This window comes from Pimephales promelas, chromosome 7 (assembly GCF_988280905.1).
Source record: "Pimephales promelas chromosome 7, fPimPro1.hap1.1, whole genome shotgun sequence".
Classification (NCBI taxonomy): domain Eukaryota; kingdom Metazoa; phylum Chordata; class Actinopteri; order Cypriniformes; family Leuciscidae; genus Pimephales; species Pimephales promelas.
The window spans coordinates 2,829,564-2,855,990 of record NC_142775.1 but is presented as its reverse complement, the minus strand read 5'-3'; the positions used below and the strand labels follow the sequence as shown (position 1 = coordinate 2,855,990).

At 39.4% G+C, this 26,427-nt stretch overlaps 2 protein-coding genes across 3 annotated transcripts in view; one reads left to right on the top strand and one right to left on the bottom strand.

Annotated features, from left to right (window-relative positions):
* Positions 1-3,327: 3,327 nt before the first annotated feature.
* insig2 (insulin induced gene 2) lies at positions 3,328-14,595 on the bottom strand. The gene is made up of 6 exons (XM_039690896.2): positions 14,458-14,595; positions 11,500-11,781; positions 11,268-11,392; positions 7,986-8,152; positions 4,920-5,019; positions 3,328-3,479 (listed from the first exon to the last, which is right to left on the bottom strand). Exons 2-6 carry the CDS (start codon positions 11,732-11,734, stop codon positions 3,438-3,440), a joined length of 669 nt encoding a protein of 222 aa, XP_039546830.2. The 5' UTR covers positions 11,735-11,781; positions 14,458-14,595; the 3' UTR covers positions 3,328-3,437.
* A 102-nt stretch (positions 14,596-14,697) lies between these two features.
* Positions 14,698-26,427, top strand: part of usp37 (ubiquitin specific peptidase 37) — a 34,571-nt gene continuing 22,841 nt past the window's right edge. The window contains exons 1-6 of one of the 2 annotated variants that reach the window (XM_089132935.1): positions 14,698-14,992; positions 18,114-18,329; positions 19,017-19,182; positions 23,390-23,484; positions 23,564-23,679; positions 26,243-26,320. In XM_089132935.1, the coding sequence (XP_088989061.1) occupies positions 18,156-18,329; positions 19,017-19,182; positions 23,390-23,484; positions 23,564-23,679; positions 26,243-26,320 (629 nt within the window). In that variant the 5' untranslated portion in view covers positions 14,698-14,992; positions 18,114-18,155. Of the gene's footprint in view, positions 14,993-18,077; positions 18,330-19,016; positions 19,183-23,389; positions 23,485-23,563; positions 23,680-26,242; positions 26,321-26,427 lie in introns of both variants that reach the window. The other variant, XM_089132936.1, reaches the window with a different exon arrangement.

The window sequence follows — 26,427 nt, the reverse complement described above, 5'->3', positions numbered from 1 at the left end:
GTGAGTGTATATGATGATAGTTGTGAACCAGAAATTACTGCTCTAAATGACCTAAAACTGTTTCTCACTTCTATGAAATTAGAGTGATTCAACTAAAATGTCAGCGCTGACTGTCATGTTTTGTGAGGTTGTCATGCTGTCCGGCAGATCCTTCCTAATGAAGAAGCCTGTGCGGTTCAAGTCCGCTGGTTTCCCCTTCAGAGCCCAGGAACACCCCGGGAAGGTCTTCACCTGAGCCGTCTGTGATCTGCAGTGTGCCGAGGCCTGCTGGCAGCCGTCAGAAACAAAGCAGCAACCGCAGAAAAACATGCCCGCTGGACTAATGTGTGTGTGTGTGTGTGTCTGAACAGCCTGTACTGCTCAGATGCAGAGATCAGACTGAACACATATCAAGAGCTGGTGTTATTCACACACAGCAGACGGAGAGAGTCTCCCCTGCTATTTGAAAGCATATATTTTTGAGAAATATATATATATATATATATATATACATTATATACACACACATACAACATTGAGCTTCCAGGTTTACCATATTTAAAGTCAGCATGAAACAGAAGTTGTGCTCCTCTTTCTATTGTGACACATATCCGAGTGAAAAGGCTTCTGGAACAAGAACGAATGTGGGCGGGGCTTGATTTTGTCCATGTGGAATTGATTGGATGGTTGTGGTTGATCTCATGTGAGTGACAGGTTATAGCCCCTCACTCATCATCAGCGAAGAGATGCGGCAAGAGGAAGTTATTCTGATTCAAGATTTTGAGGAACATGATATTTAAAGCAATAATAATGTGCAAAATATAATAAATCCTGCAATTAATATTGCATAAAAAACAAGAATTGTCCGTTTTGATTTCATAGTGACTTCAGATCTGTTCAGACTTGGATTGAACCGCTTAAATCATATTGATTGCATTTATGATGTCTTTTTATATCCTTAGAGACAGCAAAGTCGTTGTTGGATGGCATTTCAATGGACAGAAAAGCATAAGAGATCAGTGTTTAAATATGAATCTAAAACGTCCAAATTAAATCTGTTCATCGTGTAAAGCGATTGTGTGTCTTCAGAAGACTCAGATTAAACCGCTGCATTCGTACGGGTTACTTTTACAACGTATTGGCAAATGCATTGTTGTTGCAACAAATAATTTATCCATTTATCATTCAGAGTTCAAACTGGTGAAAAACTAAAAATCTAGTTTGAATGAGTTCAGAAGTCACGAGGAGAGATGAATGGCAAACAGCTGTGTGAGTTAATGCTCTGGTTCACACTTGCTTCACACACTCCGAAACTGAGAAGAATGGATTAACTTGAGCGGAAAGCAAATCTTCAACATTAACCTTTACAGCGAGCCGTGTGTGTGTGTGTGTGTGTGTGTGTGAGAGAGGCAGCAGTCATATTTTTTTGCCAGATAACTGTCCGTGGAGAGTGGTTGTTCAGGCTGTGAGCAGTTGCATGGGACCACACACAGACTGACACACACACACACACACACACACACTGACATGGTTAAATCCATTAAACTGGGATTACAGCAGTCAGTGTACTGAGATATGGAGGAACCAGTGATGCTGAACATCACCCTTTAAATTCACACACACACACACTGGGTTTCCATGTTTTATAGGGATTTTCCATTGAAAGAGTTTTATACTGTAAAAACTGTATTTCTATGTAGTTCATATTGACGGCATTATTTTATGAATTTATTTTTAAGTGGTTATGTTTAATTTGGGGATATTTGCAAATTAACACTTAATAACCAACATGACATCATGACTTTTGGGTAAACATATACGCCACTTTCGCGCCAGGTGGCGTGTTATCTCAACGCATTTTGAGCTATCCGTGTGTATTTTTGGGCTTCAATATCTCGAGGAAAAGAGGTTTTTAATGCGCTTTAAAATGACTTTATGTGCATGCCACAGATCAGATCAATGAGATCAGAGAGACGTGCAGGGTTAAATTAAATAATCACTGGTCGTAGAATAAACGCCTCAGGAGCCAAAAGAAACATATTATAATATCAAACACAAATAAATTTCAAAGAAAGTCTCTCTTTTAATAATGCAGATACCAAACATGTGACTTCAACTTCAAAAACAGTAAATGTGGTTAAATACAAACCATGGATCAAGTAATCGCCAAAGCGTGAGAAAACATGACGTCAAGGATGAACTGCAACTCTTGTCCTATACAATTATTTGAGCAGTAAAAGATCATTGTAAACACTTAATAAAATATGTTGATCCTACTAAATATATCAATAAAATGTCATCGCAATAAAAAGATGATAATACAAAAAACTCCCTTAATTAATCCCAAAATCAGTGTGTCTGCCTGAGCTCCAGCACATCTCACTTTAACCAGCGCTGGGCGACGACCAATCATCCCAAATAAAAGTTTGTGTTTACATAATATTTTTGTGTACTTTGTATAATTATAATGTATACATAAACACATATGTTTGTATTTAAGAAATACTTGCATGTATATATTGATGATATATATAAATATACATATTTTATATACAAATAACACATTTTTCTTAAATGTATATTTATTATGTAAACACAAACTTTTATTGTGGATGCGATCGATCGTTGCCCAGCACTGATTTTAAGGCTTAGGTAATAATCAATGGAATGTCATTAAAAGTCATCATGTTAGTTTTTATTCTGAAGCCAAACGGACAAGATGTAAACAACACTGGTCCAGAAGCACTTCCTGTTTCAGTTTTTTTTAACACTACATAAAAGCTGGGATAAAATACAACCAACAGAACATTTAAAACTGAATCAAAAAGTTAAACAAACATCTTTAAGATGTTTTCTTTACATGTGAAATAAAGAAAACAGTTACAAACTGAAACAGGAAGTGCTTCTGGACCAGTGTTGTTTACATCTTGTGAAATGGTGATTTCTGATGTAGGATGATGTGTCTTTCAGGAGATGTTTGGGTGTAGCATGAGGAAGTTGTTGAACAGTGAGTCCCCGTCCCGATTGGATGTGGTGATGCTCTGACGCCCACTAGTGCTGGATACGAGCCGGCGCCCTCGGGTGTGCGAGAGATTCCCCCTCATAATAACTCATATTACTCGTTTGGGTTCTGACGAATGAGACCCGATGGTGGCGTCTCGTCACACACTCATATTCTCGGATTGACTGCGCTTTGTCTCTGCATGTAATGGGTCTGAATATTCTCTCACACCTGCAGTCATGAGGACAGTCCTGCGGCTCGGCCAATCAGAGTCCGTTTGGCACTTCTCTGCATCTCAGCGCTGGACCATACGGTGTGTGAGACTTCATATATTCCTGTTACACACACATTTGTAGATGCTGAGGTGAATGGAGGATCATCGTAACACTGTCGGTTCTCACACACACACAGAGTGACGCCTCGCTGTGTGTGTGTGTGTGTGTGTGGAGGATTCTCCTCAATCCTGATGAGTCTTTTCCTGACTGACTTTGTACTCGTACTGCAGGAAATACAGAAACACCAATCACTGCACTGCGAACGGTTTTCACACGGGGGAAAACAGGACATTTCACAACTTTAACAGCTTCCAGAATTGGCTATTAAATGCATCTAATCATTTGCACTTGAAATATTGCTTTGTTTTTTTTTTTTTACTGTACTTATTAACGCATTACAAGTAACATGCGTTATGTAATCAGATTACTTTTTTGATTTAATGAGTAAAGTAACTAAATGCACATATTAATATTTGATTCACTTTAAAAAGAAAAGAAAAGAAATGCACATTTCTTTTCAGTTTAATTAATTACTGAATTTAATTTGTCACTCTTCTCCATAACGCAGTGGCCGACACTCATGCACTGTACAGAAAGCGAATAACCCGTCATGTCAGAAGATCTTTTGTTTGACACACATCGCTCTAGAAGTCAGGAAAAATTAGAAGTGCTTAACATATTAATATTAATTGAGGCTTAAGCTAGTCTTAACTAAAATGCATGTTTTAACTTAATATATTTTAAGTTTATGTGTTTTTTTCTAAGTTTATATGTTTTTTTCTAAGTCACGTTTATTAGATTTGCTTAAATGTCCTCATTGAATTTAGGCCTAATCCTGGCTTAATCTAAGCCCTGTCTGTGAAAACCGGTCATGAAAGTGTTTTTTAAAGAAAGTGAAGTATATTCTATAATATTAGCTATGTTGTTGAATGTATTACTACTTACAAAAAAAGAAAAGAAGACATCGAGCCTCAGCCAGGTGAGAAATATGAACGCTTCACAAACATACATTCCCTTCCATAAAAATTAACTAAGTAAATGAATTAGTTGCTTTTTTAAGAGAGTAACACGATATATATATTAATAATGTTATTATTATATTTTAATTAAATTATTAATATAATTAAAATGCATTAAAGATGGGTTTAAGTTATCCTAAAAGTGGTAACAAAATACATTTTTTAAGGTTTACATTGTATATTAAAATATATATATTTAAGTTCATCTTCAGTGTGTCAAAATAGTACAGTTGAGTACACTTAGTTGATCTTAAGAACTAAAGTTAAGCTTTTAGTATATTAAGTACAAAATAAGTGCACGCAAATAGAGCACTTTAAGTACATTATGGAAGTGTTTTTAGTGTACTTTTTTGACAAAGAAATACACCTTAAGTATAATATAAATATATTTAGAATATATTATTATATTTTAAATAATTTATTAGTATAATTAAAATTAATTTTAGATATAAAAGTGGTAAAATAAATTTTTTTAAAGGTTGAAATAGTATATTAAAAATGTATTTAAGTTCATCTTCAGTGTGTCAAAATAGCGTGTCCAAAACAGTGTGTCCAGTGTTTCTGACCCCAAACGTCTGACGGCATAGTGAAACCTTGATCACACACACACACACTGCTCAGAGCCGGTCACATGCGAGAGTTTACCAGAGCGAGCTGTCGTCCGATGTTCCCCACCGTTATCACTCCTGCGAAGAAGATACAGGGCAGCCAGGAGCGGATGTAGAGGAAGTCCGGAGAGGTGTATCTGGACACACACACACACACACAACATATATGCAAACCCAGTGCGAACTGTAGATCTTAAAGGGACAATGTGTAGAACTTTCTCCCATCTAGTGGCCAAATTGTATTTTGCATTCAAACGAATTGTGCTCTCCAGCGCCTCGCTTTTTCAAACCTACAGTAGCCGTTATGTACAAAAAGCTCTGACAGGATCTTCTAATAGCCTTTCGTCGAGAGTTTCTTCGGGTGAACGGGTTTGTTCTTTCAAACAAACAGCAACTTGACACAACGAACGAACCTCCGTGGACTTACCCGTCCCATCTACTGTATATAAAGATAATAATTTCTTTGTTTACAAGGATAAGTCAGATAATTGGCAGAGATATCTGTCCACCATTGAGGACATATTTATTAGGGCTGGGTAATAAATATCGATTTCTCGATATTAATTGATTCTCATTTTTACGAACCGATATCGATTCTTAAATCTCAAGAATCGATTAGTCATCCTGTTTCATTTGAATGAATGGATCATTGTATCACGGCTGCGCGCATCCAAAAAATTCGCAATAATCTTTGTCCTTTGTTACTATTGATATGAAATAAAGTCTCATATTTCAAATTACGTCCATTTTCTTTAGAAATTCAAAAACATAAATAACGTTTAGGCGCTGTGGCGTGAGATCGCTCTGGAGAAGCAGCAGCGCTGATCTCTCTTCCGGCTTAATAATACCAGATAAACATGAATGAGCATCTGAAAGTGTGTTAAAGATAGAGTACAACTTATCCAAATCCGTATCATGTCACATTGATTCGCTCAATCAGCGTTTCAACCGTGGAAAGACGTCAGTTAAACAGCTTGTAATCAATGTCATCGTCATATTTACCTCAGAAAACCCACATAAACTCGTTAGTCAGCTAGAAAACATAACTCGAGAGGAGTATTTTGCTAAATATATACACCATATTACATATGCAGTATAATCTTAATGTTCTTCAATATTTAATGCATATTTGAATAAATCTGGCAAGTTTTTATGACAGCCACCATTTAAATGTTTATATTTCATATAATCTTCTTATTATAAAAATAAATAAAAGTGTAATTTAAGTGTTTGTATAGCTACAAAACAGTTCATTATTACCTTCATATTATGGTAATGAAGCTTATAGGCTACAACTAGACTCCCATAGTTTACAGCTTTAGTTAAGAGATTCGATTCCCTTGAGAAAATTGGCCATTTATTGTAACTGATATCCAAAATAATCAATATTGAATCGTAATCGAAATTGAACCGAATTGCAAGCTTGTGAATCGAAATCGAATCGAATTGTGAAATTTGTGTCAATACCCAACCCTAATATTTATGAATCAAAATATTGATTTTAGATGATAAAATACCTAAAAAAGTACATATTGTCCCTTTAAAACAGTCTGTGTGTAAAGGCAATCACAATACAGGACTAAAACCTGTCCTCCTGAATGATAAACCCATAGATGTCTCAGAGCGTTATGTCTGTTAGCGTGGATGTTATAAGAGTAGTTCACTTCACCATTTACTCTCCTCCACGTCATCTAAGATGTTCATGTCTTTATTTCTTCAGTGGAAAAGAAATGAAGGTTTTTGAGGAACACACTCCCGGATGTTTCTCCATATAGTGTCTTCAGTGGGGTTCAGCGTGTCGAAGATCCAGATGTGAGTTTCAGTGCAGCTTCAAAGACACGAACCAGCCGACATTTACAACAAAATACACATTTATATGCTTTTATCCACTAATGCTGGTCTTGCACTCGCTGTGATGCGCCACACATTATGCCGCACATGCCGCACAAGCCCTCAAAACTGAAGCCAAAACGTCTCGATCGCCCCCCTGTGACCGGTCCTAGTATAGCTCATAACCCCCGCCTCCCCATGTTATTCAATGGGACGCGAGACCAACTAAACAATTAAATTACACTTCACATATTCTTTTTCCAAAGATAGTTTCCGTCATTTACTGTAGTTTCCATCACTTTGATGTAATTTCAAGTGTTCGTTTTTAAATTAAGTTTGTTTTTAGTTAGTTATGTGATGATAAAAACTGTGCATCTGATTGACAGCTGTGATTGACAGGTTATCTGTGCGAGGTAGTCACTGAAGCACCAGCGGACTTTTTAAAATAATGTTGATTATGTGGTTAGTAGTTGTATTTACCTTATTTTAACGAGGTTCTGCAATCAGACATCATTGGAGAAGAACGAAGCAGACAGAGGACACTTAATGAAAGTGCGGGGCATGTGCTTGCGTTTGATTCAGCGAGAATGAGGGCGCGGCCTTGATTTCGCGGCTTTACTTCCTGCTCACGACTGCGCATGACTGGTCCCGAAACACGCAAGTGCGCAGACTCAAGATCCAAGATGTCAGCGTCATATCGAGACACTGGCGGCTTCAGTTCTCTCTGATGGAAAAGAGCGAAGCGTCCATCTTTTTTTACAGTCTATGGTTGAAAGGTCAAGCGGGACGTAGGCGTAAGAACCGACCTAGTGTTTACAAAGAGAACGTGCAAAGACTGACTCAAACGCTCTTTACAATATAAATAATGAATAAAAGGTAAAACAACGATGTTGGACGATTACGAAAATTTGACGTTTTTCGCTCTTGCCAACATTTCTGAACCGGAACACACGCAACATGATCACGTAATGTGTGAAGTTGTGGACGCGCAAGACGAGCATTTGTGGTTAAATGTGTATTTCGTTGTAAATGTCGGCTGGTTTGTCTAGATCAGACTCTTATTCGTCGGCTGGATCGTGTCTTTGAAGCTGCACTGAAACTCACATCTGGACCTTCGACCCATTGAAGACACTATATGGAGAAACATCCGGGAGTGTGTCCCTCAAAAAAAACATGAAATGAAAAACATGAATCGTGGGGAGAGTAAATGATCAGGAACTCCTGGTTTGGTGTAGTTCTGACTGTGATTGGCTGATATACGAGCGCCCCTCACTGAAAGACGCCGTTGTAGACCAGCAGCTGAGTGGCGAGAGTGGCGAGTGTGGCGATGGCGACGCCGAGCCCGAAGCCGCTGCGCGAGCGGTCGAAGGTCCACCACAGGCCCACGGACAGGGCGGCCAGCGTCAGAGACAGTTGCACGTTATTCACGAAGTCCACCTTCTGTCGGACACTGTTAAAGAAGAGTCTTCGTACAGGAGCAGGACAACACAAATCACTTCAGCATGTAGAGCGCCATCGTCCTGAACTCAACTGGACTTGGGTAAATATGAACCATATCAAGATATTTTCACACTTTATTCTGAGACATAAACGACAGCAGTGAAAGGCAAGCCCCTTGTGATTTTTTTAAAAGCTTTTAACAACTGTCTAAACACGTAATCTCATCTACTCACTCGTCCACTTTCACATCATTGTGTTTTGTTCATACCAACTAACTTTTTTGAAGCCTAAAGATCTCTTATTATGCTATTTTAAAATCGAATTTAGTTCAGCAGGTTCAGATCAGCAGCATCAGCTCTTTCTCAGCTTACTCTCCTCTGATTGGTCAGATGACCCAGTCTGTTGTGATTGGTCTACTCTGCTCTGATTGGTCAGATGGCCAAGTCTGTTGTGCTTGGTCTACTCTCCTCTGATTGGTCAGATGACCCAGTCTGTTGTGATTGGTCTACTCTGCTCTGATTGGTCAGATGACCCAGTCTGTTGTGATTGGTCTGCTCTGATTGGTCAGATGGCCAAGTCTGTTGTGCTTGGTCTACTCTACTCTGATTGGTCAGATGACCCAGTCTGTTGTGATTGGTCTGCTCTGATTGGTTAGATGACCCAGTCTGTTGTGATTAGTCTGCTCTGATTGGTCAGATGACCCAGTCTGTTGTGATTGGTCTGCTCTGATTGGTCAGACGACGGAAGGCTTGTTCAACTTCATGCAGCTCTGCGCAGACCGATCGGCGGCTGACTTGAAACAGTGCATGCCGGTTAGAAATGTTGTCCGACTTGATGCAGCGCTGACTCCACGTGACTGTGATGTATGCCATCAAAGTACCGCGAGAGCGATACGAGAGTAGCCGGAGGACTCAGCCAGCGCAGCTTCTCATTTTTTATTTTTTTATTAAAAGTAAAGAACAATACAATCAAAGTAGCACAAAAAAATAAATAAACGCATGACAACGATCACGTTTCGTGTTTATTCTCGCACATTTAGTTCCACTAAAGCTCACAAATTAGTTTTCTATAACAGTAAACAGTCTTTTCATGTAGTCGCGATGTTATATTGTGTCATGTTTATCATGTTTATCAAAATAAAACTGATTAAAAAACGTTGACTCCACGTCATTTATTATAGGCTTATTTTGAACTTTATTCTAGTTCAAACAGATGCTGTATGAAGCAGTAAAGTGTTGAATGAAAATGTGTCTGAAATATCTGTTTATTTGGCAAATGTTGCATTTATTTCACTTCAGCTGTGGTAAAGCATGCAAACACCACGTGAGCCGTCACTACGGGAACCAGAAATTGTCCGACTTCACGTCTCTGTTTGCAGCTCCTCTCCGCCTGCACGCGGCTGTTCTCGCCGATCGGTTGCATCCAGCCGCAGGCGATGTCGAACACACCTCCAGTCTGTTGTGATTGGTCTACTCTGCTCTGATTGGTCAGATGACCCAGTCTGTTGTGATTGGTCTACTCTGCTCTGATTGGTCAGATGACCCAGTCTGTTGTGATTGGTCTACTCTGCTCTGATTGGTCAGATGACCCAGTCTGTTGTGATTGGTCTGCTCTGATTGGTCAGATGACCCAGTCTGTTGTGATTGGTCTACTCTGCTCTGATTGGTCAGATGACCCAGTCTGTTGTGATTGGTCTACTCTCCTCTGATTGGTCAGATGACCCAGTCTGTTGTGATTGGTCTACTCTGATTGGTCAGATGACCCAGTCTGTTGTGATTGGTCTGCTCTGCTCTGATTGGTCAGATGACCCAGTCTGTTGTGATTGGTCTACTCTGCTCTGATTGGTCAGATGACCCAGTCTGTTGTGATTGGTCTACTCTCCTCTGATTGGTCAGATGACCCAGTCTGTTGTGATTGGTCTACTCTGCTCTGATTGGTCAGATGACTCAGTCTGTTGTGATTGGTCTACTCTGCTCTGATTGGTCAGATGACCCAGTCTGTTGTGATTGGTCTACTCTGCTCTGATTGGTCAGATGACTCAGTCTGTTGTGATTGGTCTACTCTGCTCTGATTGGTCAGATGACCCAGTCTGTTGTGATTGGTCTACTCTGATTGGTCAGATGACCCAGTCTGTTGTGATTGGTCTACTCTGATTGGTCAGATGACCCAGTCTGTTGTGATTGGTCTGCTCTGCTCTGATTGGTCAGATGACCCAGTCTGTTGTGATTGGTCTACTCTGCTCTGATTGGTCAGATGACTCAGTCTGTTGTGATTGGTCTACTCTGCTCTGATTGGTCAGATGACCCAGTCTGTTGTGATTGGTCTACTCTGATTGGTCAGATGACCCAGTCTGTTGTGATTGGTCTACTCTGATTGGTCAGATGACTCAGTCTGTTGTGATTGGTCTACTCTGCTCTGATTGGTCAGATGACCCAGTCTGTTGTGATTGGTCTACTCTGATTGGTCAGATGACCCAGTCTGTTGTGATTGGTCTACTCTGATTGGTCAGATGACCCAGTCTGTTGTGATTGGTCTACTCTCCTCTGATTGGTCAGATGACCCAGTCTGTTGTGATTGGTCTGCTCTGCTCTGATTGGTCAGATGACTCAGTCTGTTGTGATTGGTCTACTCTGCTCTGATTGGTCAGATGACCCAGTGTGTTGTGATTGGTCTACTCTGATTGGTCAGATGACCCAGTCTGTTGTGATTGGTCTACTCTGATTGGTCAGATGACCCAGTCTGTTGTGATTGGTCTACTCTCCTCTGATTGGTCAGATGACCCAGTCTGTTGTGATTGGTCTACTCTCCTCTGATTGGTCAGATGACCCAGACTGTTGTGATTGGTCTGCTCTGCTCTGATTGGTCAGATGACCCAGTCTGTTGTGATTGGTCTACTCTGCTCTGATTGGTCAGATGACCCAGTCTGTTGTGATTGGTCTACTCTGCTCTGATTGGTCAGATGACCCAGTCTGTTGTGATTGGTCTACTCTGATCTGATTGGTCAGATTACCCAGTCTGCTGTGATTGGTCTACTCTGCTCTGATTGGTCAGATGACAGAATGCCTGTTACAGTACATCAGGAATGAGCATTTGTGATGTTGTGCGAGAAGGATACAGCGCTGGCATGATTTATGCCCACGAACACGGCCACACAGCGCATGACATTCGACCACTCCCTCTTGAGGTTATGCGGCTCCCCGAGACGCCGGTCTATACAGGGGTACAGCAAACCTATCAGCGCTGAAAACACAAGAGGGACAGTCAATCAAACCGCTCATGCAATGTCCGAGTCACATCATAGAGCTCACAATCCTGATCAGGGTGTGTGTGAGAGCGTGTGTGTGTACCTGCAGCCGTCCCACAGCAGGGAGGAACCCACCAGGCGGAGGAGAAGATGCTGCTGATGACGTCTGGAGGGAAGAGCGTGACGTTGCGCTGCACCTGCAGCAGGTTCAGCACGAGCGCGAGGAACACTCCCACCATGAAGAGCAGCGCGGCGCGCATCAGCAGGTTCAGCACGCGGCTGGTGACGGCGCTGATGTACGGCCCGCGCGGCACCACACCGTTCACAGTCTCCGCCATGACCACCAGGACTGAAGGACGAGCGCTACATCTGAGACATCACATGCCTGTCAGAGAGAAAGAGATCATAATGCTGATCCTACAATCCCCATATACTTGGATATTGATATAATACCGCGTTCATTGCCATGTGGAATGGCTCTATATTTATATCAGACGAGCTGCAGTGTCAATCATGCCTAAAAAAAGATTGTTTTATCAATAAAATGAAACACTAATTTCACATATATTGTCTTTCAAGAATTCAAGCACTTTTTTTAAATATGGCTGTTCTCAAGGGTTTGCCAGAGCTTCAATTTCAAAAAGAACTTAAAGCACCTAATAACCCTGTTTTACTATAATAATACATGCAGCCTTAAAGACTTAATTCAAACCATTAAAACATCTAAATTATTCCATATTTTTGAGCAGTAAGGTAAGGTCATTTCATAATAGCAATCACATTGTCCTAGATCACAATGTCCTAGAAATTAAGTAACTGGGAATTTAATCCCATATTTGAGAAATATACACACTTAAAATCTGCAGATATCAGTCACACATACACACACGCCATGATGGGTCACTCCTGGTCATGTTAGTTCAATATCTCTCACTAGCCGCGTTTCCACTGCCGGGCTAGGGCTGGGCCAGAGCTAACAGCGAGCCGGGCCGAGCTAGTGGCCTCGGGCCTCAAGCACCGGGCTTGCGTTTCCACTGCCGGGCCAGTAGCCCCACAGCGCTGCCCCAGACCCCACCCCTAACACGCCTTTCAGGATCAAACGTCATAAAACCCAACCCATTTCAGCGGGTATTATGAATTAATTTATTTTTTAAATTAGGAAGATAGCATGTATATTAACTCACCCGCCGTAGTGGCTGCAATAGTGTCCCGAGACCAGTACAGGCGATTCTCCATTTCAAGCAGCGATTTTTTGCGCGATATAACAAGTAGGGCTGCGGGCACGTTTTCAAGTTATTCATTAATCGTTAACCGAGGCCCATCGGTTAATACTCGGTGCATAGTGTGCGCGCCGCAACCTCGAGATACAGAGTAAATTTTTAACACCTTTAATAACTGATTGGACCCCATTTGAAACGAAATTAATTTATAGAAATAAAACGCAGCAAGTACGGAGCAGTTAAAGCCCATAATTCCATCACCCTTCAAACTGAAATTGCCAATTGAAAATAAGCAAAACGTCCATTTCACAAAAACTCCGTGTCTGCAAATAATAATAATAATAATAATAATAATAATAACCATCATCATCATTATTGTAACATTTTATTAGGCTGCATATGTAGAAGACGTCTTTATCCAAAAAAGGAACAGAGCACAAATAAACACAATATTTTTGACGCATATCCAGTGTGTGTGGAGCACGCACTGATGGCTGCGAGACGCCCATGTGAACAGTTTCATTGCATTTCTTTCAGTGGAAACAACTTAAAATAGTCTTTAATTTCTGGTCATACAGAAAATAATAATACATTATTCGCAAATACATTTATTTATAACAAGAAAACGTTGTGCTTTAACAATTAATCAAGGCGCGCTTCATGATCTCCGTGAACTGAAGCGCGAGACCTGAAACAGCCACCGCATTCGAATTTGTTCGTTTTAAATTGGACATTTAAAGCTTTAGTCTACAGGGGTTATATCCTTTGTAGATTAAAGCTTTAAATGTCCAATTTAAAACGAACAAATTCGAATCGAAAGCCAATATCTTCTATGTTTATGTAGCTTAATTTCTCTCTAAATGTGCATCCGGAGATGGAGATATGTTTTTAGCCGAAAATCATTTAGAAAACAATAGTTTATTAATAAACAATTAATGCCTCGTTATTTTATATTATTTTATTATCAGACACATTTATTATAGCCTATAAATCACCCATAAATCCCCTTTCTGTAGGCTGTGGTTACGGCTCTTCTCATTCAGCACTGCGGGGAAAATATCATTTCCAGGTTCTAATTTGGCCTCAGAAAACCAGTAAAATATATATTTTTTTCATATTAATTTGTCAAATATTTTAAATGTTTAAGGGGCAAAAAAATCAAACAAATATCTGAAAATTCGTCGATATGTATAGCTATATATAGCCTATATATTGTTGCGCAGCATTTGGCATAGGCCTACAGTTCAAATTAAAATGTTATGCAATTTTAAACGGTTAATCGGTTAAACATGGACACCCCTGTGTGCATCTTGCTTCAGATCATAACGTTCCTTAACACCGATAAACTCCGCCTTTTACCTTGAACACGCCTCTAGCCCGAGCTGGCCCCCTCTGGCCCAAGGTATTCGACGGGCCAGAAATCCTGGCCGTTGGCCCTGAGGAAGCCCCGATCAAGCCCCGGAAGTGACAGTGGAAACGCGACTGGCCCTGGCACGCACTAGCACGGCCCGGCCCTGGCCCGGCAGTGGAAACGCGGCTACTGATCAAAGGCCACATCGGCAGGACAGGAGGCCTTCAGCTTCACCTCCATTACTGTCTCTGTTAACCTCCCATTACAGTTTACCTGGATTACGAGCAATAATTATTCATCAATAAAGCACACAGTGAAAATACTAATAGGATGAAGAGGTTGAATTCTCCAAAACATCACCATAACATTACAGCTAAACTCGTAGTTTCTGACCCAGTGAGAGACAAAAAAACGGTAATATCCTAAATCAGCTGACTTTCTAACTCTTATTACAATATATATATCTAATAACACGTCACAAACTACTCACCTTTGTGCAGTTTTAACGAATCTTCTCTCTTTCCCTGAGTCTGAACTGTGATATTAAAGTCCTAAGCGAAAGAATCCCGTGGATAATGCTGCTGAATTTCCGCCCCGCTGCTGGCGTGGCTCCCTCCGCAGCCAATCAGAAGGGGCGCTGGTGACGTAATGAAAAACCGTTTGATAACGCACAATGTTTTTTTTAGTTTCCGAAGCAAGCTAAAACAACTTAAACAACTTAGCAAACAACTTATGTTGTTATTCGTGCGCATTTAATTCTCACAAAAGTTGACAAAATGTTAATATAAAAAACAGTTTTTGCAGTATTCTGAAATCCCGCGCAATCTCGCGCGAGTTTACGCACTTCTTCTCACCTCCCATTTCCGCTCTGAATTTTCACATTCCCGCCATCATCGGCTGCTCGTGTGACTCGCGCGCAGAAATCATCATCATACCCGGCGAAACTCACACACTGACAGAGAGAGTTACATTGAGAGGATATATTCATCCCCCAGCGCTTTCTTTCAGGAATTACCCTCCCGCAGGTAAAAGATATGTGGTTTATGTGCCGACTTCGCCCAGGGTTTTACTCAGAATGGTCAGTTAGCAGAACCAAGCCTATCTCTCGGCCTGGGCTGCTAATGCTAGTTAATTAGCCGCGTGTGGATGATGCGTGTGTCATTATTTCACCGCGACGAGTGAGGATACCGCAGAATAAAGACCCGCTTCAGAGAAATACCCGAGTGTTGCTGTCTTCCGAGGCGGGGAGGACGCGAGCGTTAGGCGGCTCGGCTGGTTAAAAGCGCGCGTGTGATGTCTTGACGTTTGATGCGTTTGTTTACCTTCATCTCTACCTACTGTAACTTCTGTAAACATGCGGGACCTCGAGCTCTCACACACGAGAGCTTTAGCAGAGATATGATGCAAAGTTAGTGGACGGTGAATGTCAGAAGTTTGCCACAGTGACGCTCAAGGCTTTTGGAGCTACAATGATGTGGTTTGACTTAAGGGATTTTGTTTTGTCACGTGGTATTTTTGTAAAGTTGCGAGGAGTTTATCGCTTTAATGCAGAATTACACTGTGATGTAGTTGTCTGAGAGGTAGCGAGGGTTGGTTTTAGATGTGTAGGATGTTATTAAAATAAAGCAGGTAGATTGTTATAGTAATAGTTAACCCCAAAAAGAAAAAAAAACATTTGTTTTACAAAACTGAGTTTATTTCTTCTGCTGAACACAATAATGATATTTTGAATAATGCTGGGAGACAGAAAGCTGCTGTTTATTTGCTAACATTAATCCAAAATAACATGTTTTGTGACGGGATACATAAATATCTTCTAAAATGAATGAATTTACATTTTAAGGTGAACCAGTGCTATCCCTTTTATAGTCCATTAATTTTATCTTCTATATGTGTTGAGTAAGAAAAGCCCTGAAGAATCCCTTAAGTTTCCCTTAATTTTGGCTTAAAATGACTGGATTATTAAGTGATATTTGCACTTGACACTGTGACTTTGAGAAAGTATGGCGTAGTTTATTATTTGGGAGTTGGAGTAGTTTGTTTTCTAAAAAAAAACTTGTGCTGGTAGTTTACTCACCCTCATGTCATACAAGATGTCCATGTCTTTATTTCTTCAGTCGAAAAAAATTAAGGTTTTTGATTAAAACATTCCAGGATTTTCTCCATATAATGGACTTCAATGGGGTCCAAACGGTTCAAGGTCCAAAAGACAGTTTCAGTGCGAACTGTTCAAAGGGCTTTAAACGACACCAGACGATGATTAAGGGTCTTATCAAGTGAAACCATCGCTCATTTAATAAATAAATAACAAATGTCTAATATTGTCTATCATGTAATAGTGTCTCCTTCCTTCACAACAGATGAGACATTCAGGTTCAAGTCTCCCTCAATAATTTTATCCCTCAACTAAGGACGCATCGATATATGGACATTTTGGCCGATTACCGATATATTGGCCGATAAACCTAAATTCAAATTACAGGCTTTGATAGCCTGAATACATAAACAAAAGCCTCATCCCAAACACTTCAACATAATTCAGTCATGTACAGTATTAGTAATAAATCAGTGTTAGATTCCTTAACTTTAAGTTAATTTACACTCCTATGGCCAACTTTCCTTATTACAAAATGGTAACACTTGTTTTATTACTTGTGACGGTGACAATATTGTTATTGTAGGCTAACTAACAACAAAACATATTTAATTAACTAACATTATCAAAAGCTATTGCTCTGTTAGTTCATGTAAGTTAATTCATTAACTCATTGTTAATTCATTGTTGTTAAAAAGATAGTTCACCTAAACATGTAAACTCTGTCAGTAATTATTACTGACTCTCATGTTGTTCAACCCGTTGATCTTCGGGACACAAATTAAGATATTTTTATATTCTCTGATTAAATCAGAGAGCTGGATCAGGCCACATTTACACATAGCCGTGTATTTAGAGAAACAAATATTTCCCCCCTCCGTTTTCAACCGTGCACACAACGTCATTTTCCAAAAAGCTGTAATTTACATCGACTGTCGAGCGCCATCATAGCTGGGTGCTCACATGACGTTTTCTGGCACATAATGTGATGTTTCTCCCAGTCGACACAGCAAAGCATAACCTGCGTTATCAGAAATCTCCACTTTGGCCGAAGTTTTCAGTGATAAAAACAGGATTTTCAAATAAATTTCGAGGCCAAACCGCAGGGAAATGTGTGCATCTTCCCTCCGTATAAACGGGGCACCGCTTCTGTGTAATTAGAAACTGTCCGGCCCAGAAAGTTCGTAAAGACATCATTAAAATAGACAGGCCTCGTCAATCAGCCAACAGGAGCGCATAGAGATGAAGGGCATCTAGAATTGGAATGGTTTATTTATATGAATGGGATATCTGTGTGTTAAGTTGTGTATCGTAGTGTTGTGATTCCCTGTCCCGCCCACTTCCACTAATATATTTGCCCGTCCCAATCCCGGGATTAATAGTGATCTTGATTCCCGAATGTCAGCCTCTCCTGTGTTTGAGCGTGTGAAGCCAGCTCTTGTGGAGATGTCCTGCTCCACTTGTACGCATGGAAAGAAGGATTATAGGATGACGGGACACTCGTTTATACACACTTTATTCAACAGGAACAACTCATTCGTATTTACGCTATTTCTACATCATCATCATCGCACATGCGCAGTGCTTTCAGTTTCGCTTCTCAATACGATCAAGTGTTCACATTAGAGCCCGACCGATAAAGGATTTTGAAGGCCGATACCGATACAAATATTTTTGGGTTTTAAATTCCGATATATCGGCCGATATTTTATTTATTTATTTTAAACTGGACATGATGGTCACAAATTTTGTCATGCTTATTTGAGTTAAGAGAACTGATGCGGATGATCTTTTAATTGTTATTCAAGCGATGTATGTATCGTGACAACAGGGACAATGTAGAGTGCCCTCTGGTGGACAAACTATACAACTCCAACACTCATGACATGGTTCAAGCGTGTTTCGTCCGTTTTTATTTTATTTTTGAAATATTCATTTATCGGCCATTATAACTGCCGATACCGATAGTACCCATCTCTGATGTTTAGCAATCTTATGTGTGTGTGTGTGTGAAGTGTTGACGTGTGGGCTTGCCTCTGGTCTTCTGTCAGGATCATTGGCCTCTACGTGTGCCGGAGATCGAGGAGGTCCTGATGTCTGTCTCCGGGCCCAGACTGACCAGCGGCGGCCCGGTCCGCATACGCATCCGCTGTGGAGAACTGGGAACCACCAAATGGAGAGAGGGCGTCTTCGAAATCCACGAGAGAGACAACAAAATAAACCTGCAAGTCAAGTTCAACAGCGGCGGAGCGCCCAGGATGTTCCAGGTGCACACACACACCGTCTTTAACACACGTGGAGCAGTGGTCAGGCAGTTGTAGGGTGTTTTTATTAGTTCATTGAAAAAAAAAAAACGCATGTGTTTTTGAACTATTATATTTGATGCATCAGTTTTTTATAAGTCGAATAGTGAGGATATCAAGGGGAAAAACAGCTCGGTTTTATTCAGAAGCCAAAACTGAATATGCTGATATTCAAATGGACCAAGTCATATAAATATTAGTCGTCTCTATATATGAAGAGTTCAGATGCAAAAGCCTCTAAATGCCATTTGAAATTTTCTTCTTTAATGATGATTTTTATCAAACTTGTATATTTAAGTTCAGTAATTTCACTTAAATAACAATTAATAGGTAATTATCATTGCCATTTAAGTGAAATCACTGAACTTAAATATACAAGCTTGATAAAAATCATCATTAAAGAAGAAAATTTCAAATGGCATTTAGAGGCTTTTGCATCTGAACTCTTCATATAATGTGTCTTAGTAATATGATATTTAATTAGGGGTGTTTAATTAGCCAGAAGGACCGGAGGACGAAGTTTCTTTAGCAAGGTTTCATCATTTAGATGCTTTAGAAACCACTATAAGAGACGCAGTCTAATTAAGACACGTGCATTAAATGTGTTTTCCGGATGTTATTTAATCTCATTTTGTGTTTATTTTATTTCAGCTGAATCACAATGTAAAGCAGGTTTCGTGGTATCAAACGCACTGCCCGACCCGAATGACTTTGACTCTGAAAGACTCGAGTGTTGTCATGATGGAAAAAATGAACATGTTGGTGGCCAAAAAAATGAGGGAATACCTTGAAAAGGTCCGGCTCGGCAAACCAGCAGGTACATGTGTCTGCCCTCACTGCCGCTAGTCCTCGCGCCCCGTCAATCATACACGTATACATTAGGGATGTGCAACGAGTAATAGCGATCAATCACATCTAAAATAAAAGTATGTTTGCATAATGCGTGTGTGTACTGTGTATAATTATTTTTTATATATAAATACACACACATGCATGTATATATTTAAGACATATTTGCATCTATATACTGTAGAGTCAGGGATTTTGAATGAACTCGGACTTGTCACGCACTCAGATGAATTTGTATTCGGACATTTTAGACTCTCCGAAGTGTCTGGGCACAGGGGGACACATTATTACTCAAAAACGCAACTACTTGTGGTGTTTCTGCGTTGAGCATTGTGGCCAATCACGGAGATGTATGTTAAGCGCATGAATATAGTGGCCAATCAGAGGCGTTTTAGAGTCAACATGCGTAGAGGTCGCCCAATGTAAGAACTAGCACAAGCTTTATCCTTTCGCAAACCTCCTCATAAACCGAGTCTAGACGCTAGGATCACTGTGCAGTGCGGACAACTGCAGTGTTAGGACGAGAACGCAGTAAGGAAGTGATGGCTTAAAGGGAGCGCTGTTGACAGTCTATATAATAGTTGTGTTTTCTGTGCTTCTAGAGCACCAGTGGTAACGTTCACACTGTAAAATGTAAAGCGTGATAAATGCATTTAAATGTGGGAGTGAATCTGCGAAACTTGAGTCCTGTGAATGTCATGAAGATGCGATGATTGACGTAGTAACCATAGCAACATTTTGGTGTCTAATAATTTTATAATTTGTTACATTTACACTTTTATTTATAAGTTTTAGGGCTTGTTCGAATACCCTCTTATTGAGTAGTAATGAACACATCGAATATTCGAAGCTTCGGAATCTCTAAATATCCGTCTGTTCGTTTGCATTTTGATTATTTCGAGAACCGTTCATCCAAACGACTTCACAAGGAAGTGCAGTGTCAAATTTGGTGCAATATATATAGACAGGCGAGACGTGAAACGTTCAGAATGAATAATCTTTTAATAAACGTACTGAACGGCGCGAGCGGGAAGCGGCGCGCCTTATGAGAGCTCACGCGAGCAGGGATTATGCTCCGAGAATGATGGACACTGCAACTTAAGCAGTATTTTTAATAAGGTATGGTCTTCTCACTGACAAAGTATGGTAGATTTAAATAAACGAAATTTAAATGAATAAAAACAATGTAAATAAATAAAACGAAATTTAAATAAAAACAAAATGTAAATAAATATAACATAAAAACGAAATTTAAATGAATAAAAACGAGATTTAAATAAATACAAACGATAAGAATAAAAAGAAACTAATAACTTAAATATAGAAAAACAATAACTAAATTGTGAAATTGAAATTGTGAGGTCCCAGTAAAATCTCAAAGTCTTAATTTAAAAAATTCTCAAAAAATCTCAAAAACTTAATTTAGATTGATAATAAAGGGTAAAAAGGATAATACGTTTTGTTTCTATTATTCTATTTTCCACAGTGTCAAAGCAACACAGCTCAAAATACAAAAAGTATAATGTGAAATAATGTGAAATTGAATATATATTGGCATAGTTAAATAACAAGAGTTCAGTAGATGGACATGACATACAGTGAGTCTCAAACACCATTGTTTTCTCCTTCTTACTTAAATCTCGTTTTTGAAAAACACCCCTAAAAAACAGGCGAATCTCCACATAATACCGACTCTGACGTAAAAGTCGGGATCATTAATATGTATGACCCAAAATATTTGCATATGCCAGCCCATGTTCAGTGATAGACGAGACGGAGCTGCGCAGCCGAAGCATGGCCGTTGATCAGTGTTCGGATGTACACATGAACACAAAAGTATTTTTAGTTCCTTCATCCGAGCCTCTGAAGAAACAATGGATTAATTTTATTTTCTCTGGAAATTTTCAACCATTTCACCGACGACTGTTTCCTCAACTTGCCGAGAGCTGGCCTCGGACCGAGCTGATGTGTTATTGGTTTCAAGTTCAGACAGGTAACGTTAATCTTTCACTCAAAATCGTTCAATACTGTTTATGCATCAGTAAGTCAAGCCAGGGACTTCACATCGTTTCTTTTAGTAGGATGAAAAAATAATAATAATAATTGTGAATAAATTGTATACAGAAAGCGATCAATATCTTTCCACACAGCGCGAGTTTATCTGGACACTCGTTATGAATTCAATGAATTCGTTACTCTGCACAACGAAGCTCTTGCTGTATTTACTTGATTGTGTCTGCATTAGTGAAAGCAGAGAAGGCAGAAATTGCATTGCAATGGTAATGTCTTCATCCTCGCGATCGACAGGCTGTCTGTCCTCTGCTGCTCAATACTCAACACAGCAACATTTTATGTGATGGGAATAGATCTAAATACTTCAAACATCTCACGATTCGTTAATCTCGATAGCTGTAATAGAAAAAAAAACTATAATAGCTGGAGTAAAATTATTTGAAACAGTTTCACATGTAATACTTAGCTATTTTATATGCAAGCATGTCAGCCAATCACAGCAGAGGCCGGTTACACACAGCAGACACGCCCCTTCAAACAGAGTGTTCAGATCAGAGGCTAAAATCAGGCTAATAGTCTAAATTATGACTATTTTTGATCTAAAAAAACATACTAACATTATAAGGGCAACCCAGTAAACATTATAAAATAATTTAAAAAACCAGTATAGGGCACCTTTAAGTAGCTATAACGAAGTTATAGGTTAAGTATTATATTTTACCAGATTTTATAGTATAAAACATATTCAAGCGCGAATGAGAACCGTTCCCGAGTGGGATGCAGGTGTGCAAAAAAACAGACAAAACAAAAAACGAATCGAAACGCATTTTCAAATCGAAAACCAACCCACCGAAACGAATATTCGGGTCCAGCCCTAATAAGTTTACATGCATCTTTCAGAATCTCCAAAATGTATTTAGTTATTAGTAAGGGTTCTAACATTTTTTTTTATTATTTAGTACTGCATTGAAAAAGCTTTTTCACACAACAGACAAAATACAAACACAAAATACTTGATTTTAACTGAGGCCGTGTTTACACGGAAACGACTCTGAAGAGAAAAAGCAAAAGTGGCGTTGCGTCATCACTTATTCTGCGTTTAGACGAGCGTCAACAATACGCAGATGATCAGTCATTCAGCGCGGTGTGACCATACTGTCTATGGGTGTGGCAAGCAATGACGTGTCACCATGGAAACCATAAAGGGAGACGATCTAAATAACGGGCGCCTCTAAAAACTTTTAAATTTACGTGTGAAAAGGTTAAGTAAGGCTTACATTTTTAAATGCGTCCTCGTTTTGTTTTGAGTTTATGCTCGATAAATAAAGGAACTAATAGAGTTGGGCACAAAATTACCACATTTTGTCCCGTTTGTCACGCCCAGTGTTGTTGGGTGTAACTAATTACTAAGTAATTAGTTACTGTAATTTAATTACTTTTCCCTTGAAAAAGTAAAGTAAGGGATTACTCTTCATTTATCTGTAATTTAATTACAGTTACTTCTGATGTAATTGAGGTAAATACTGTGTATAGATCAATCCGATCTCGAAGCGATTCGCATGCATTTTATGAGGAATCTAAATGGCACTCGTACAAATTCGTATGAATTATTGTAAAATATCTATGGAAATAGTGTGAAATGTAATGAGATCAGACATAAAACAATAGTGGGTTTAACATCAAAATATATTGTCTGATGTTGAAAAGTATGTTTTTATAATGCAACCTTCTCCGCCTTGGTCAGTTTAAGGATAATTCATGCAATTTTATAGTATTTATTTGAAGGAATTAAAACTGATGTCTATCCTTGTATTATTCAGCTGGTTGAGATTGATATGGGATTTTGAAAGTAATTAAAAGTAATAAGATGCTTTTAAGAGAGAGTAATTAGTATAGAAATCTAATTACACTGTTGAAGAGGTAATTAGTAACTAGTAATTAATGACTTTTTTTAGAGTAACTTACCCAACACTGGTCACGCCCCACCTGTCATGTTTCTATTCCCCGCCAGTAGGGCGCGCCCCACACTTTGAGAAACGCTACAGTACACACACATATTTTGTAAAGACAAACTTTAATTTTGGATGTGATTAATCGTCGCACAGCCCTACTGTCAACTGTTTCCTGTTTAAGTCATGTTAACTTTTGTGTTTGTCCTTTAGTATTAAAGACGAACCAGGGAAGTGCTAGTTTTGGATTAGTTCTTGGGAATCGCGCGGCACAGAACGACTCGGCTCTTTCTCCATCAGATAAACAGGTAGCGCAGCATCACGAGCCCTCAAACACTCTTCAACTCTTCTCCAGACGTCACATGACTGAGCTGTTGTGTGTTCCAGACCCCCCCGAGGCGTCCCAGCCTGGACAGCAGAGAGGACGGCACCCCCCGAAAGCCCCTCGCGAGCCCCAGCCGGGCCACAGCCACGCCGGGCCGGACCGGGCTCTCCGAGAACAGGTGCGCACATGTGATGCCTCTAGCAGCGCTGCCCTCGATTACTGATTTTCGTTTATCGAAATTTAAAAATATTACTGTTATTGTGTCTTGAAATGTCATTTTAAGAGTGTTTTAGTCGAGAATGTAGTTGTTTAAAGCTCAAATATGTGGTTTATGTACTATCTAAGTACTTTCTATCTTTTATCTACTATGTAAGCTAACTAAAAAACACTAAGAACGAGAAATGTTTAAATTTACAATCTACAGCTTCGTTTATATACTAGTATATGAAACAAGTTAAAATACGTTAATGACTCCTTATAACGTACTTCAAACGTCTCTTATAATAAAGTGATTTTCTCTAATTTGTAACCAGGCACTAAAGCGATTACCCATAAAACTAGCTTTGAACCAATCGGATCGCTTGGGTCCTAAGGTGGGACCCATCTCTTCACCACACCGTCGCGTAGCGTCGAATTTCTTAATGTTTTGCCGACGAAAGGAGAGCCGTGGAAAGCCGCTTCGCCATGCGTTTCATTGTTTTGATTTCGTCATTGTAGCTGAAATGACGGATTGGGGGGTTTGCTTCCCTTGTCTGCATTTTCACCAGACTCTTCTCCCACACAAAAACAGAATTTCAAACCAAATATGTCAAATTCCACGAAATTCATCGTTAATTTGCCAATTCCGTCCGCGATTCCATGATCACAGAAATCATAGGGCCCTAGAGGACGGATTCGAAGAGATCGGCTTGTAGTTCATTACAAACCCCAACGCAAACTCCACGTAAGACAAAGAAAATAAAACTTCTGTCCAGTGCCAGACGTCGGAATAAGACGAGAGTCGACATCGGGAAGCTTTCAACAAACGGAGAGATCTCCGGTCGGCTCTAGGGCTCAAACGGGTCCTATACACAGTAATAGTGTTGCACGGTGCACCGATACTTCAAAAGTATCGCGATACTCGGAAATTAAAAACCTCACGATACCTAAATTTATTAGTATACTTAGAAAGAAAGAAGAGAAATACTTTAGAAAGAAATGCTTTCCTTTTCAGGAAAAGTACCGAAAAAGTATCGAAATCGCAATACTTGACTTGGTATCGGTATCGAAACAATAATTTTGGTATCGTGACAACACTACACAGTAATAACTTATATTGTTCATAAACGGGTTTCAATTATAATACAATCATACGTGGATACAGTAAGCACATAAAACAGTTCAACATGGAGAGAGATGGAAACAAAAACCGAAGTTTTCTTCTACCCCTGTTTTCCCCTCTCACACACACACACACACACACAAAGTGTGTAATTTACTGAAATACCTTTCCTTTCATATATTTTAAATGGCTTGCATATTTATAACTTTATTACCTCATTATGAATGTAACAAAAGATGTGTGCGGCTGATGCTCCTTTGCTTATTCAGCTCGTGCAAGCGTGCGTGTGTGTGTGGTCCATGAGCGTGCACACCTCTGGTTGCAGTTTCGCTTGTCGCCAGAGGGGGTGTAGTTCTGCAAAAACTCAAGACTTGCACAATGCACCTTTAACAAGCCGTAAATCATGATAATGCACCTTTAATTGTCTATATAATCGAGCTACATGATATTCAATAAATAATGTGATAATGCTTAAAGTGTGTTAAATAAACTTAATTATCTTTAAAATATATTTAAAATGATATAACCTACATGCGTGTTTCACATTTTTATGTGTTTACATCTTCTGGCAGTGCTTTACTGAACTGTTATTAACATCAGTGTAAAGCGCAGGTTCAGGTTATCCTACATTAGGAAACTCAATAACCAAATGTGAAAATAAAACCCTGCTTAGTTTGTTACTGGATTAAATATGTACTGATTCTTATTAAAGCAACAAAAGTTATTCGGCCGAGTGATTTTCGTTATTGCAAGCCGTTGCGAAATGCATATTGCAATTTATACATTGTGAAACACTATATATGTGTATGTATGTATATATATATATATATATATATATATATATATATAGTGTAGCTCTATTATGTAAAATAATATTTTAAAATACATATAGCCGAATCAGCGCACAGATTCCAACACAAAGCTTGCCACAGCGCACAGGTGAAAGTAATGATTATGGATGTGTCGTGAAAAACAAAATCAGAATGGGACCAGCTATTAAAATGTAATATGTTCAGGCCGTGTTTTGTGCTTTCGGCTTTACCCTGGCAATGCTTTTAGATGTGGAATCAATGTCTCTACAAAAGTGCATCATTTCCCTTTTTCCAATTCACTTTTATTTGTGTAGCGCTTTTCACAATGCACAATCGTTTCAAAGCAGCTTTACAGAAAATACATGAGTCCACATTACAATCTAGAGTGATCAGAGGAGACTTATGTATTAGATATTTACAAATGCATTAATTTATGTATTAATTTAAACAATATGATAATTAAAAGCAGAAATGATGAGCTCATTGAAGTAATGAATACTTTAGATTATGATTATGACATTTAGAAAATATCTACATGTTAACAGAGTTTGCTTGAAGTTGTGTTATTATGGGGAGCATGTTAATAGCCTTGACCTGCTGTCCTGTAGGAGTGAGAAGAGGAAGCGGATGATGACCTCTGACGGAGATCTGGCCGAGGACTATCCCAAAGAGAACGACTCCTCTAGGTACTAGTGTGTGTTCACACTACTGTGCAGACGTTTAGGGGTTAGCGAAGCCGGTCTGGTTCATCACGCAAACGTGCACGCGCTACAAGACTTGATGATCACACACT